Raw genomic sequence first — 14879 nt, 5'->3', positions numbered from 1 at the left:
TTTATCGCATCCTTTTATCAGCTGGACTCAGCATGCCTAACCTCCTTGGAATGCAGCCCAGTAGGTCTGAGCCTTATTTTACCCAGCCCCTATTCAAGCTGGAGTCTCTCTGGTTCAAATGCCTCTGATACCTCCACCCCATCATGACCTCATTATTCTAGAGATTCGAGACCTGCACAGTCCAATACAGTAGCCACTACTCACATGTAGTTGTTAATTTTTTTTTTTTTTTTTTTTTTTTTTTTTTGTGACAGGATCCCACTCTGTTGCCCAGGCTGGAGTGCAGTGGCCCAGTCACGGCTCAATGCAGCCTTGACCTCTCAGGCTCCGGTGACCTCAGCCTCCTCAGTAGCTGGCACTACAGGTATGTGCCACAACACTCAGCTAATTTTTTTTTTTTTTTTTTTTTTTTTTTGACATAGAGTCTCGCTCTGTCATCCAGGCTGGACTGCAGTGGTACAATCTTGGCTCACTATAACCTCTGCCTCCTGAGTTCAAGCAATTCGCCTGCCTCAGCCCTGCCCTGAGTAGCTGGGACTATAGGTGCATACCACCATGTCAGGCTAATTTTTGTATTTTTAGTAGAGACGTGGTTTCACCATCTTGGCCAGGCTGGTCTCGAACTCCTGGCCTAAAGTGGTCCTCCTGCCTCGGCCTCCCAAAGTGCTGGGATTACAAGCATGAGCCACCACGCCTGGCCTAATTTCAAAATTTAAATTGGAGGAAGACTCGGTCGTAGGTGCTGTGGGTCTCTCGTCCGCACGCTCCTGCTCCTGACTCACTGCTGTTCACTCTCGCTGAGGAACAAGTCGGTCAGGAAGCCACGCAGCAGCCATGGCTTTTAAGGATACCGGAAAAACACCCGTGGAGCTGGAAGTGGCGATTCACTGAATTCGAATCACCCTAACAAGCCGCAACATAAAATCCCCAGAAAAGGTGTGTGCTGACTTGATCAGAGGCGCAAAGGAAAAGAATCTCAAAGTGAAAGGACCAGTTCGAATGCTTACCAAGACTTTGAGAATCACTACAAGAAAAACCCCTTGTGGTGAAGGTTCTAAGACATGGGATCGTTTCCAGATGAGAATCCACCAGCGACTCATTGACTTGCACAGTCCTTCTGAGATTGTTAAGCAGATTACTTCCATCAGTATTGAGCCAGGAGTTGAGGTGGAAGTCACCATTGCAGATGCTTAAGTCAACAATTTTAATAAATTGATTACCAGTTGTTAAAAACAATTTTTTTAAATTAAAAGTTTATGTTTTCTCTTTTTTTTTTTTGAGACGGAGTTTCGCTCTTGTTGCCCAGGCTGGAGTGCAATGGAGCAATCCCAGCTCACTACAACCTCCGCCTCCCAGGTTCAAGCAATTCTTCTGCCTCAGCCTCCTGAGTAGCTGGGATTACAGGCATGAGCCACCACGCCCGGCTAATTTTGTATTTTTAGTAGAGATGGGGTTTCTCCATGTTGGTCAGGCTGGTCTTGAACTCCCAGCCTCAGGTGATCCACCCACCTCGGCCTCCCGAAGTGCTGGGATTACAGGCGTCAGCCACTGCACCCGGCAAGTTTATGTTTTCAATAGCCACATTTGAAGTGCTCAACAGTCTCATGCTACTAGTGGCTATCATATTGGCCAGCACAGCTATAGAACATTCCCACCACTGCAGAAAATAATTGGACAGCACTATTTTAGATACAAATAGCCACTCGCCCACCCCCCAGTTTTTAATTTTAGTTACATAATTTACACATAGGTACATTCTCATTGTAAATTTTCTAACATTACAAAAATGTCCCTTACTAATTCTAGACCTCTGCCTAAAGATAAACGCCAAAATCAGTATGATGTATATTTTCTGTGAAGATTTCGTGTGTTTTGCATTTTGCTTTTTTCCCTTGACATCGTCTTGGAGGTCTTCTTATAAAAATACATCTCTTGGCTGGGGGCGGTGGCTCATGTCTGTAATCCCAGCAGTTTGGGAGGCCAAGGCGGGTGGATCATGAGGTCAGGAGTTTGAGCCCAGCCTGACCAACATGGTGAAACCCCGTCTCTACTAAAAATACAAAAATTAGCCAGGCGTGGTGGCACGTGCCTATAATCCCCGCTACTCAGGAGGCTGAGGCAGGAGAATCGCTTGAACCCGGGAGGTGGAGGTTGCAGTGAGCTGAGATTGCGCCATTACACTCCAGCCTGGGCGACATAGCAAGACGCTGTCTCGGAAAAAAAAAAAAAAAAGAATATGTCTCCCTCTACCTTGTTCTTTTTTTTTTTTTTTTTGGTTTGTTTTTGTTTGAAATGGAGTTTTGCTCTCGCTTCCCAGGCTGGAGTGCAATGGCGCAATCTCAGCTCACTGCAACCTCCGCCTCCTGGGTTCAAGCGATTCTCCTGTCTCAGCTTCCCAAGTAGCTGGGACTAAAGGCACACGCCACCACACCTGGCTAATTTTTGTATTTTTAGTAGAGAAGGGGTTTCACTTTGTTGGCCAGGCTGGTCTCGAACTCCTGCCTCTAGCTTGTTCTTGAGTTTTTGCAGAGTAATCCACAGCATGAATGAACTTTAGGTTATTCAACTATTGCCTTCATGAACATTTGTTTTCAGTTCTCCCCTGTTGCAAACAGTACTATATGCAAACATCGTTGTACCTCTTTCTGCATTTGTACATGTTCGTCCAGGGTAAATACCAAAAAGTAGAATTGCTAGGTCACAAAGTCATATGGTAACACCCCTGGGGCTTGGCACACCCTGAAGCTCCTGCCTAGAATGCCTGTCCACATGACTAATTCCTACTCATCAAGACCTATCAGTGTCATGTCCTGTGAAAGGCCGTCCCTTCTGCCTGTTTTCCCTCAATACTTCCTATCTGCCTTGCATCATTACGGTACACTTGGGCTCTGCCTTATTTAACTTTGTACTCCCAACATTCCTAGCATAGCCTTAGCATGGAGTAAAAATTCAAGTGTTTTCTTGGCTGGGTGAATGAATGCATAAATAAACAAATGAAGGCACAGTGGTTAGGACATTCCAGAAACTCAAGGTGAGTCTGTGAGTGGCGTGAAATCTGGCTATGGACCAATCTGCCCATTGGTACCCTGAGCCAAATGCCTTGCTAGATTTGTCTTTTTTTCTTTTTGAGAGAAAGTTTCCTTCGACCAGGCTGGAGAGCAGTGGCGCAATCTCAGCTACCTAAGCCTCCCGGGTTCAAGCAATTCTCCTGTCTCAGCCTCCCAAGTAGCTGGGACTACAGGCGTCCACCACCACACCTAGTTTTTTTGTGTTTTTAGTAGAGATGGGGTTTCATTATTGGCCAGGCTGGTCTTGAACTCCTGACCTCAGGTGATCCACCTGCCTCAGCCTCACAAAGTGCTGGCATTACAGGCGTGAGCCACTGTGCCCAGCCTTAGATTTCTGTCATTTTTTTTCTTTTTCTTCTTGAGATGGAGTTTTGTTCTTGTCGCCCAGGCTGGAGTGCAATGGCACGATCTCAGCTCACTGCAACCTCCACCTCCCAGGTTCAAGCGATTCTCCTGCCTCAGCCTCCTGAGTAGCTGGGATTACAGGCACCCGCCACCATGCCTAGCTAATTTTTGTATTTTTAGTAGAGATGTGGTTTCACCATGTTGGCCAGGCTGGTCTCAAACTCCTGACCTCAGATGATCCACCCGCCTCGGCCTCCCAAAGTGCTGGGATTACAGGCGTGGGCCACCGCGCCCGACCAGATTTCTGTCTTTATGCAGCCCTCTGTCCACTGACATCTCATCTTGAACTCTGGGTTGAGGACAGCACTGATGGAGCAGTGTGGATGTTAAGGGCTCTGGCCATAGAGCGCAGAATGGGAGCCCTGGGGGTAGCATTAGCTTGGAGCTGGCTTTCCAAAGGCATGTCTGTCTACTTTCAGCTTAGAAGCAGCCCCCTATGCTCTGGGTTTTATTTTGTTGTTTTTTTCCCCTACAGTACCTTAGGGGCAATTAAGATCAGCTGCAACATTTCTGCTTTCTGCTCCCAGACTTGAGCCCAAGGGAAGCCAGATGTTTTCCAGTCCACATCCCCTTCTCTTTGTGGTCTGATGAACAGCCTTGTTTTCTGAGTCTCTCTATGGCCTGGCTTTCCCAGATCCCACAGCCTGGCTGTCAACTTTATTTTTAATGAGGTTTTAATAGGTGGCTCCTGTAATTAATTTCATTCTTGTGTTTTCACACTTCGGTCTAGGTGCCTAAAGGCCTTCAGGCGCTAGGAGGGATGTTAACTGATTTTAAAGAATACAAAACCCTGTGGCTGTGATTTGCCATTTTCCCAGCTCCTCTGATCTGCAGTTGTTTTTTACAATCATTAATTAGCTGTGGCTCATGGCTCAGCGGAAGGTCAGCTGGTCACCTGTCATGTTTTATAGAGGTAGAAATAGAGATAAGGAGACAAGGGACTTGTCCAAGCCCTAAGAGAGAGTGGGTGTTGAAATTGGTTTCAGAAACCACATCCCAGGTTTCAGATTCACTACTCAGGTATGATTTGCCAAACACGGCCAGAATCCTCAGGCCAAAGGTGGCGCGCCTTGGGTGCCCCACAGGTGTCTTGGGGAGGCAGTTTTACCCTTCCATTAGCACTGCCCAGCAAGTGAGCCCTCGGCAGGCAAAATTACTCCCATTCATTTTCTCCAGGCCCCTTTCCCGTTTTGTGAGCGGATTCATCTGCGTAAAGAACGCGTCAGTGATTCCTCCTGGATTTAGAAACAACATAATTTTGCTATTTTTAAAGCTGCCGTTTAAAACTCCGCGCGCACGCACCCACACTCTTCAGGGAGCTGGGGGTGGGAGGAAAAGTACGAGCTTCAGAGGGCGCAGCCAGGCGCCTCAGCTTCCCAGGGCTCAGAGCCGCGTCCCTGGGGGCGCACTCCTCTGAGAGCGCCGGGGCTCTCCGACCCGCTGCGATTCTGCGCGCCCGGGACCTTCTGCGCCTGGGGCGTTCGACCCCGTTGGTCCGCGCTCGCCCTGGTCTTCAAGGCTCAGGGCACCGCCGCTGGGTCACCGGGCCCAGGAGAGAGTGGGAGGGGCGGAGAGGCCGAGCAGGTGGCGATTAGGTCAGCTTCGGAACATTCTTGGACCGCTCCAGTAGATATAAATAACAGACGGAGCCGCTCTGCAAAATCTCACCCCCGGGGGAAAGCGGGGAGAGGGGAGTAGGGAGAGAGGAGGGAGAAGGGATTTATTTAGCGTGGGGTGGCATCGTGGCGATATGGAAAAATGTACCAGACTGATAAAGGGGGTGGAGGGGCGAAGGGATTTAAGAATGAATCGTGGTACAAAATCTGGAAATAAGAACTCGGAGTGGGAGGAGCTTAGGCCTTTTTGTCCCACCCCCACCGCGTGTTCGTCTCAGGCCTTAGAAGGCGCCCCAGATTAGCAGGGCAGCTGTGGAACGGTAGGGCACGGTTTTGGAGTCCCAGCCCTGCCTGACTAGAGGGAAATCTTGGGCAAGCCTCTGAAAAGCCCCCGAGCCTCAGTTTTTGCATCTGTACAGTGGGAATCCTAATGCTTACAAGGGGTGGTTGTGAGCCTCGCCTGAGCCAATTTCTAAACAAGCTGTGCAGCTAAAAATGTAAGGCAGTGTAATCCCCCGGCCCCTCTCCAAGGCTGCCCGTGCCGGCCCGGTCCCTTCTTGCTCCCTCGGGTCTCCCAGGCTCTGCAACGGTCCGGGAGAGGCAAAGCCGAAATCTGGCTCCCTGCGGCACCGGGGCGCAACTCTGGGGAGCCCGCCCAGGCACTCCGCACACGGGCGAAGCAGAGAAACCTCGACCCGCGCCACAAGAGCCGCTGGTCGCCGCGATGCCTGCAGCCCCGCTGCCCCGCCGCGTGGGGTTGAGGCAGCGGCGGCCAGCAGAGGGGCGGGGCCGGGGGCCGGGGGCCGGGCTTCCCGGGGGAGGGCCCGGCGCGCTCCGGGAGGCGGCGGCGCGGGCCCAGGAGCGGCAGGACTCGGGTCGGAGCGTGGCCAGACCCCCACCCGCCGAGGGGCCCAGGGAGGACGCGGTGAGTGCCCTGGAGGGGACGCGCGGGTAGGCGGCGGCGGGTGCCGTGGCTCGAGCCCGCCCTCTCCTGCTCCGGCTTCTGAAGTTTGCAATGGAGCCGACTCCCGCCCAGGGAGCCCCCGGCCACCCCGCTCTGCGTGCCGACGGGAAGGGCCGTAGCCGCGCCGAGGGGCCGTCCCATCTGCGGCGCCGCGGGCTCCGAAATTCCGCAGGCCGCCCGGCGGAGGGGGCGCCGGCGCTGGAGGGCTGAGCCGTCTTCAGGGGCCCCTCGAGGGCCCCCGTCCGCTCGCCTCGCGCCCGCCCCGGGGCCCCAGAGGGTCCTCGCTCCCTGGCGATCCCTCGCCCTGTGCAGCGAGCCCCGATTCCTGGGTCCGCTGCCCGGGGCCACCATCTGGAGCCCACGGCAAGGCCGGTCCAGGCAGGGGGCGTCCCCTCCCCTTGGCGGTGATCAGTGGCCCCACCCCCGCCAAGACCAAGTTCAACAAGTTTGGCCAAGAAGTCCTAGAGCTTCGGTGGCTAGGCCTGGCCCTGTCGCTCCGCGTGGCTCCACGGGCTCCGAGTTATGCAGCTCCTGGCGGCAAGGGGTCCTGTCGAGGGGCGCGGTCCATAAGGGTTGAGGCCAGAGGCGCGTAGCCTCTGGGCGCCGAGCTCTGGAGTGGAGGCTGGGGTTCGGAGTGCGTCATCTGGAAGCAGGCACCCCGGCAGGCAGGTCGGGTTTCCAAAAGTGCCCCTTTGTTATGCCCCTCCCTGGCCCTGCCTCCTCCCGCTTTGGCTGCGCCACCCCCTCCCCCAGCCTCCTGATCTCCTGGCTGGCTCTGGCTTCTGGTTCCAGCCCCTCTAACCTCGCTGTCCCTCTTCGGACCAGCCTACTGACGCGCCCCCCCCCCCCCCGCTCCCCCGCCCCGCTCTGTCCTCAAATCCTAGAGCTGCGGGCGCACCGGGAGGGGCTGCCCGGGAAAGAAGCCCTTGGGCGCAGCCTGTGACTCAGGTTCCAGGGATGGGCCAGGCAGAATGGCTGAGCTCCCTCCCAGGGGCAAGCCCCCAGCTTCTGGAAGGGGTTGGGGCTGGTCTGGGGCCGGGTACCTTCAGGCCTCAGGTAGGGAGACTGGGTCTTCCCTGAACCAGGTACTTCCTACCTTGGCCCGTGCAGCTGCAAGGAGACCCTGCCAAGCCCAGGAAGACCTCTCGGAGCCGAACGTGCTGGCTCCCGGGGCTGGGAAGATTGCATTACCTGTTTTCTGAGCTCTTGCCTGCGGTGGGGACTGATTTGGGTCTCTGCTGAGCTCAGGAGGCACAGGGTGCCAACCTGCTCAATGGGGGCCAAGGTGCAAGCCCTCCTTGCTTGCTTGCTGAGAGGTCAGGCTGGGGCTGTGGGGCCTGGCTGCACCCGGGGCTTGGGCCTGTGTTTGCTCTGGGAGGCCGGAGGGAGCTGTGCCAGCCCGGTACACACAGCTTGCTCTGTTCTGAGGCCAGAGAGAGGGAAGGGGTGGGGGGCAGCTCTCTGGGGAGCAGGGAACTCGGAGGCTGGAACAGGCAAGGGGCCCCAGGCTCCTGAGGCTGGACTGGGGCGGCTCCAGAGCCCTGTGATTCATGGCGGCAGCTCTCTTTCTCTCCATCGCCCTGTCAGGTCCTTTCTGGGCAGACAGGACACACTGCAGAGGGAACCAAGTGACGAGCTTGTGAGGCCCCTGGTGGGCACCTCCATTGCCTGGGTCTCCGCGGAGCCCCTAGCTCTGTCTCTTGTTAGCAGAGGGGGAAGCCCACTTGGACCAAGCATTCCCACAGCTGCTGGAGCGGGCGCGTTTCCTGCGCTCCAGGTGGACATCGCTTGTTTTCTCACTTAACTAATTATTGCTGATTCCAGCGCGTGGGGACACACAAATCAGAATCCCGGAAGCCTCTGTCGGTGACTGAAGATAGACACTGTCCTGTCAGCCACAACTCCATGGGTTATACACCCCGGCTGAAGGGTCACCCGGGGCTACAGGAGCAAGGACAGAGAAACAGGGGAAGTGACTGAGGAGAAGATGCCTTAATTGGAGGTTTGAAGGAGGAGCAGAGGTGCATGAGTTTGAAGGAAGCGCTGTGACAGCACCCTGCTTTGGGGACAAAGGGCGCACACTGTCCTCCTGGGTCTGGCTGTGTCCCTTGGGCCTACTCAGAGAGGAAGCGATTTCCTTCTAGGGTCTGTGAGTCAGTCAGTGCTGGGGACAGCTGAGACCCTGCCCAGAGGCAGGAGGGGAGCAGCCACATGCCACTGTGTCCTTGAGTCCCTGGGGCCATGGCTCTGGGGTTGGAATTGGCTTGCCATCCTCTGCGATTCTAGGGAACTTTTTTTTTTTTTTTTTGAGACAGTCTCACTCTGTTGCCCAGGCGGTGGTGTAATCTCTGCTCACCGCAACCTCCGCCTCCTAGGTTCAAGTGATTCTCATGCCTCAGCCTCCTAAGTAGCTGGGACTACAGGTTCCAGCCACCACGCCTGGCTAATTTTTATATTTTTAGTAGACACGAGGTTCCTCCATGTTGGCCAAGCTGGTCTGGAACTCCTGACCTCAGGTGATCCACCCACCTCAGTCTCCCAAAGTGCTGAGATTACAGGCGTGAGCCACCATACCCAGCCTGGGGGACATTCTTATAGCTGGCCATCGCTTCTCACTTCCCCATGCTGCCCTGGACGCCAGGCCTTTGGAGGGCAGGCCCGGGTTGTGTGTTCCCCGCGGAGCCTTGCGGGCCCTCAGTGGATGTGTGGAGTGAGATGAGTATCTTCCGTGACTGCAGGGCCCCTCGTATTTCTGGTGCGTTGCTTGGTTTGAGTTTCACACCAGCCCTGGCATGGCAGCTGAGCACACAGAGGAGTTCCATCTTAGAGGGAGCTGGGGCCTCCTTAGGAGGAGACAGTTACATACACTTGTTCGGGCTTCCTGACCAAGACAGAAGCCAGGCCTCTTGGTTCCCTTCGTGCCCTCCTCAGTACAGGGAGCTATTGGGATGTGGCCAGGCACCCTCTGACTTGGCCTCTTGGGTAACAGGGTCGTCTTGTCACTCAAGGGAAGGCAACAGAGGCCCTAGCCTGGGCAGGAGTCCTCTCATCGGCAGTTGGGGGAGTGGGGCCTTCTGCCCACCGCCCACCCCCGCCTGCCATTTAATCCCTGGCTGGATCGTGTGACCCGCCTGGCATTCTCCTCCCTGGAATCTGGCGCTTCTGACAGCAGTTGCTATATTGGGGGTGCCGGGCACCGCCCTGGACGCTCTAGGCCCCCACCCTCACACCCGCTCTGTTCTCCTTCAAGGCAGAGTCACGGTGGCAGCATTGAGAGTTGGACACCCAGGTCCTTGAAGTGATTGATCTCTAGGCCCCAGGTATGTGGGGGGCGGGTGGGAGGGAAGGGCAGAGCAGTGAGAGGAAGAGCTTTGAGACTCCATCCTCACCCATCCTGGCCCTTCTTAGGGTCTTCAGCACCCTGCCTGCTAAGTCCTAGCTCTGATGACTCCTTGGGTGGTGGGGATGGCAGTGGGGCGAGGCCCAGGTATAGAGAGGGTCTTTTCCTATCCCCAGAAACATAATGTCCAGCTTTCCTGCTTACCCCTCTGCCCTCCACAGCCCCAAATCCGCCACCATTCCGTGCTGCGGGGACACCATGGCTCCAGAAGAGGACGCTGGAGGGGAGGCCTTAGGGGGCAGTTTCTGGGAGGTGAGCAGCTGGGTCCTGGGCTTAGCTACTTGCCTAGGGGAGGAGCCCAACTGACAGCCCCAGCCCCAAAGGAAGCTTCTCCCTGGTGACAGCACCCTTTTCCTGTATGCCCAGGCTGGCAACTACAGGCGCACGGTACAGCGGGTGGAGGATGGGCACCGGCTGTGCGGGGACCTGGTCAGCTGCTTCCAGGAGCGCGCCCGCATCGAGAAGGCTTATGCCCAGCAGTTGGCTGACTGGGCCCGAAAGTGGAGGGGGACCGTGGAGAAGGGTGAGCCAGGCCCTCGCAGGGGGCAGAGGGCAGCTGAGTGCAGGACTGTCGGGCCAGCTTCTTTTTGCACGTCTCGTGGGAAGTTTGAGGCCTCCACGTCTACCCTGCCTTAGAAAGGGAAGATCCTCCTGGTCATCCTCATGGCTGTGGTGTTATCAAAGTTTACAAAGGATGCTCATGAGTTACTTTGATAGTTCCAGCAACCCTGTGGAGATGGTTGTTTTACCCATTTTCTTTCCTTTCTTTCTTTCTTTTTTTTTTTTTTTTTTTTTTTGAGACTTTTTGCACTTGTTGACCATGCTGGAGTGCAGTGACATGATGTTGGCTCACTGCAACCTCCGCCTCTCAAGTGGTTCTCCTGCTTCAGCCTCCCAAGTAGCTGGGATTACAGGCACCCACCACCACGCCTGGCTAATTTTGTATTTTTAGTAAAGATGGGGTTTTACCATGTTGGCCGGGCTGGTCTCAAACTCCTGACCTCAGGTAATCCACCCACCTCAGCCTCCCCAAGTGCTGGGATTACAGGCGTGAGCCACTGCATCTGGCCTTCTTTCCTTTGTTTATTATTTATTTATTTTGAGACAGGGTCTCACTCTGTCACCAGGCTGGAGTGCAGTGGTACAATCATGGATCACTGCAACCTCCATCTTCCAGGCTCAACTGATCCTCCCACCTCAGCCTCCTGAATAGCTGGGACCACAATAGCTGGGATCACAGGCATGGACCACCACACTTGGCTAATTTTTGTATTTTTTGTAGAGATAAGGTTTTGCTATGTTGCTCAGACTGGTTTTGAACCCCTGGGCTCTAGCGATCCTCTCTCCTTGGCCTCCCAAAGTGCTGGGATTACAGGCGTGAGCCACCGTGCCCGGCCTGGATGAGCCACCGTGCCTGGGCCTGTTTTATGCATTTTCTAGAGGAGAAACTGGAAGCTCAGAGAGACTAAGGGACTTGCCTAAAGGCTCACAGCTAGGAAGTGCTGAAGGTTGAGCCCAGGCCCTCTGACTGGGAGCATGGATCTTTCCACCTTGCAAGCTGTCTTCCTCGAGGGCACACACAGGCTCTTCCTTTGAGGCATGGAGTGTGGTGTTTACGCAACAGATGGGTTTGAATCTCAGCTCCTCTTTTTTTTCTTTTTTTTTGAGATAGAGTCTCGCTCTGTCACCTAGGCTGGAGTACAGCGGCGTGATCTCAGCTCACTGCAGTCTCCCCCTCTCGGGTTCAAGTGATTTTCCTGTCTCAGCCTCCCAAGTAGCTGGGACTACAGGCGCCCGCCACCATGCCCGGCTAATTTTTTGTAGTTTTAGTAGAGACAGGGTTTCACCGTGTTAGCCAGGATGGTCTCGATCTCCTGACCTTGTGATCCGCCCGCCTCAGCCTCCCAAAGTGCTGGGATTACAGGAGTGAGCCACTGTGCCCGGCCCTCAGCTCCTGTTGTAGCCATAATGCTTTGGGCGAGTTCACATCTCTGGGCCTCAGTGTTTTGCCTGTTCAATGTTGGCAATGTCGCTGTCCTCACGGTGGTGGCTGAGACAAGGATTCAGTGAGATAAGGCACACGGTCCTCATTCAATAAGCCCAGCTGACAGGGTTGTCATTCACCTTTGCACCCCATGCGCGTACCCCATGCCTCCATGCCTCGCACCCAGTGAGAGGGGCTGGGCTCATTTTGGGTGGTACCCAGGCCTGGCCTAAGCCCTGTCCCTCCCTGCAGGCCCCCAGTATGGCACACTGGAGAAGGCCTGGCATGCCTTTTTCACGGCGGCTGAGCGGCTGAGCGCGCTGCACCTGGAGGTGCGGGAGAAGCTGCAAGGGCAGGACAGTGAGCGGGTGCGCGCCTGGCAGCGGGGGGCTTTCCACCGGCCTGTACTGGGCGGCTTCCGCGAGAGCCGGGCGGCCGAGGACGGCTTCCGCAAGGCCCAGAAGCCCTGGCTGAAGAGGCTGAAGGAGGTGAGGCTGGGTGGGGGAGGTATCCGAGACAGTCTCCTTCCTGGTTGTTTGCAAGGGATCAAGGGGGCCAAGGTGTGGCATCCAGGGTCCAGAGTGGTCTCCATGCATGCCAGGTTGAGGCTTCCAAGAAAAGCTACCACGCAGCCCGGAAGGATGAGAAGACCGCCCAGACGAGGGAGAGCCACGCGAAGGCAGACAGCACCGTCTCCCAGGAGCAGCTGCGCAAACTGCAGGAACGGGTGGAACGCTGTGCCAAGGAGGCCGAGAAGGTACAGGCCACAGGTCCCAGCCCTGGCCTCCGCCCAGGGCACGGCTTCCTGAATGAATCTTGCTCCCTGAACATCTTGTCCAGTCCCCAGCACCCTTATTACCCTATTCCTCACCTGCCACCCTCTCTCCAGATGATCATTTAAAGGAGGAACCTGACAAAAGGTGATGCTTTACTAGGGAAAGAAATGGAGTTTCAGGCACTGGGATGACTTCAGCAGTTGAGAACTTCCAGCTGTTTTCCTTGCACAGTACCCTTTGCCCGAAGTGTCCTTTCCTGCAGCTCTGGATATGCAAATCCTCCCCATCCTGAGATGCTGCAGTTTCCACCTCCTCCAGGAAGCCTTTTCTGATTTCTCCCATCCTTTCCTGTAGGTTGACCTCATTTCAGTCCTCACCAGACTCTTTTATCTGCTGTGCCTGATGTCACCTCCCTTGTTAGGCTGCCAGGGTCCTTGAGGGTAGGAGCTGGGTCTTGGGACTGATTGCCCCTAGTGGCTAGCCCCGGGTCTACCAGCCTGTGGCAGTGTCTGGTAAACACTGGTGGAGTCCTGGGTGGAAGAAGGTCTGGTTCTCACCAGGCCCCTCCTCTCCCACCCAGACGAAAGCTCAGTATGAGCAGACGCTGGCAGAGCTGCATCGCTACACTCCACGCTACATGGAGGATATGGAACAGGCCTTTGAGACCTGCCAGGCCGCCGAGCGCCAGCGGCTTCTTTTCTTCAAGGATATGCTGCTCACCTTACACCAGCACCTGGACCTTTCCAGCAGTGAGAAGTATGGACTGCCTGGTGGGCATGGAGATCTGGGGAAGTACTGGGTCTCCTCCATCTCCCCTAGGCCCTGGCTGGGACTGAGGGATGCAGGGTCTAGACTTCCTAGACTGAGGGTGTGCCTTGGGTCATAGGTTCCATGAACTCCACCGCGACTTGCACCAGGGCATTGAGGCAGCCAGTGACGAAGAGGATCTGCGCTGGTGGCGCAGCACCCACGGGCCAGGCATGGCCATGAACTGGCCACAGTTCGAGGCATGTGTTCCAAGCGGGGTGGGGATGGGAGGTGGGATGGGCTCCCACTCAGCTCGGCCAGGGCTAGGGATGAAGTAAGTGAAGGTGGTTCAGATGGCCCCACCTGACTGTAAGCACTGTCCCCACAGGAGTGGTCCTTGGACACACAGAGGACAATCAGCCGGAAAGAGAAGGGTGGCCGGAGCCCTGATGAGGTTACCCTGACCAGCATTGTGCCTACAAGAGATGGCACCGCACCCCCACCCCAGTCCCCGGGGTCCCCAGGGTGAGAGCCAGGAGCGCGGCTGTGGCAAAGAAACAGCTCTGCCTCCCGTCCTCCTTTCCTTTCTCCTTGGTTTCATTTCTTTCACACCTGAAATGGGATGAAAATTGGTGCCAGGGACCTGAGGGCCTACTTAGTAGTTGTAATGATACTGGTTCTCATAGTGGTTTAGATTTGCTGGGCATTTCCCACGTTCCCTCTCGTTTATGCCTTAAATCAGCTGCGTGTGGCAGGAATTGCCTCTTTGCTCACAGTCGGGCATGGCGAGGTAGAGCTAGAATCTTTAGTACCTCACCTGACTCTCCCAGGTGCCTCTGGGGGTAGGGAGGCCTTTGCCCTGATCCTGGGTGAGATATCCAGCCCCGTGTTCCTTGCACTCTGAGCTGCTCCCTTTGCCTCCCCTCTCCAGCACGGGGCAGGATGAGGAGTGGTCAGATGAAGAGAGTCCCCGGAAGGCTGCCACCGGGGTTCGGGTGAGGGCACTCTATGACTACGCTGGCCAGGAAGCTGATGAGCTGAGCTTCCGAGCAGGTACCCTGGGACCCCTTTCCTAGCTTCGGCCTCTGCCTTATCTGCCTGAGCAGGGGTGTCAGAAAGGGAAGCCAAATACCCACTTCTTAAGGGCCAGTTCTCTGTCCCTTCAGCTGTTCCAGGTCCAGATAGCTGGTGCCTGGTGGCTGCATTCAGGGTCTGGGGTGGGACAGCTTGCTGACCTTGACCTGCCTCTGCCTGAGCCATGTCTTTGCTAGCTGGGCTCTGGGACCACACCATCCCCCTCAGTCCTTGACCCAGTTGCAGGAACAGGGCCTGGGCCTGGGCCAGGGCCACTGGCAGTGACCAATCCCCTTTCCCCCAGGGGAGGAGCTGCTGAAGATGAGTGAGGAGGACGAGCAGGGCTGGTGCCAAGGCCAGTTGCAGAGTGGCCGCATTGGCCTGTACCCTGCCAACTACGTGGAGTGTGTGGGCGCCTGAGTGTCCTGACAGCCCTTCTGCGACGTTTACCCACCCTGGGTCAGAGCCCAGCTTCTCCTGGAGAGCCGGACCCTCAGGGCCCTGAACCGTCGCTCTCCGGCTGCTCCTCTGTCCCTTGAGGGAGGAAGTCCTGGGACCCAGGGAGGGGAGGGGCCTTTGTCTAGGGAAGGGACTGGTAGGGAAGGGACGAGTCTAGGCTGAGGGCAAGATGGGAGGTCAGAGGTGACAGAAGGGTTCAGGGGTGCCTGGGCCTCCCCAGGAGCTGTGGACTCAGTTCCTGACCTCTGCTTTGGGGTTCCTGGGGTGGGCTTGGGGTGAGTGTAGTTCCGGCCTAGCAGCACCCTCTTGTGGCTTGTTCTACCGTGTATTAAAACTTGACACACACCCACACACAAAAACAAAAACACCACTGTCGGGCTCATGTG

At 55.9% G+C, this 14879-nt stretch overlaps 1 protein-coding gene and 1 pseudogene across 6 annotated transcripts; both read left to right on the top strand.

Moving 5' to 3' along the window:
* The first annotated feature begins 819 nt into the window (after positions 1-819).
* Positions 820-1216, top strand: LOC101125142 (small ribosomal subunit protein uS10-like; annotated as a pseudogene).
* A 4687-nt stretch (positions 1217-5903) lies between these two features.
* Positions 5904-14863, top strand: PACSIN3 (protein kinase C and casein kinase substrate in neurons 3). Of its 6 annotated transcripts, none has more exons than XM_004051036.5 (11): positions 5904-6014; positions 9304-9373; positions 9615-9705; positions 9820-9976; positions 11690-11925; positions 12039-12194; positions 12794-12969; positions 13100-13220; positions 13349-13485; positions 13892-14013; positions 14339-14863. In XM_004051036.5, exons 3-11 carry the CDS (start codon positions 9652-9654, stop codon positions 14452-14454), a joined length of 1275 nt encoding a protein of 424 aa, XP_004051084.4. In that variant the 5' UTR covers positions 5904-6014; positions 9304-9373; positions 9615-9651; the 3' UTR covers positions 14455-14863. The 6 variants fall into 6 exon arrangements, with proteins under 6 accessions (XP_004051084.4, XP_018892248.3, XP_030872251.2 ...); XM_019036703.4 differs by having other exon boundaries at positions 5926-6014; positions 9308-9373; XM_031016391.3 differs by having other exon boundaries at positions 5984-6722.
* The last annotated feature ends 16 nt before the right edge of the window (positions 14864-14879 follow it).

Source organism: Gorilla gorilla, chromosome 9 (genome assembly GCF_029281585.2).
Source record: "Gorilla gorilla gorilla isolate KB3781 chromosome 9, NHGRI_mGorGor1-v2.1_pri, whole genome shotgun sequence".
Taxonomy (NCBI): domain Eukaryota; kingdom Metazoa; phylum Chordata; class Mammalia; order Primates; family Hominidae; genus Gorilla; species Gorilla gorilla.
This window is presented reverse-complemented; position numbering and strand designations above follow the sequence as displayed.

Bases quoted from the DNA above. Each gene is read 5' to 3' on its own strand.
- PACSIN3 (XM_004051036.5), top strand. From the start codon at position 9,652: ATGGCTCCAGAAGAGGACGCTGGAGGGGAGGCCTTAGGGGGCAGTTTC. The intron at 9,706-9,819 runs GTGAGCAGCTGG...CTGTATGCCCAG, and splicing joins TAGGGGGCAGTTTCTGGGAG to GCTGGCAACTACAGGCGCAC. The intron at 9,977-11,689 runs GTGAGCCAGGCC...CCCTCCCTGCAG, and splicing joins GAGGGGGACCGTGGAGAAGG to GCCCCCAGTATGGCACACTG.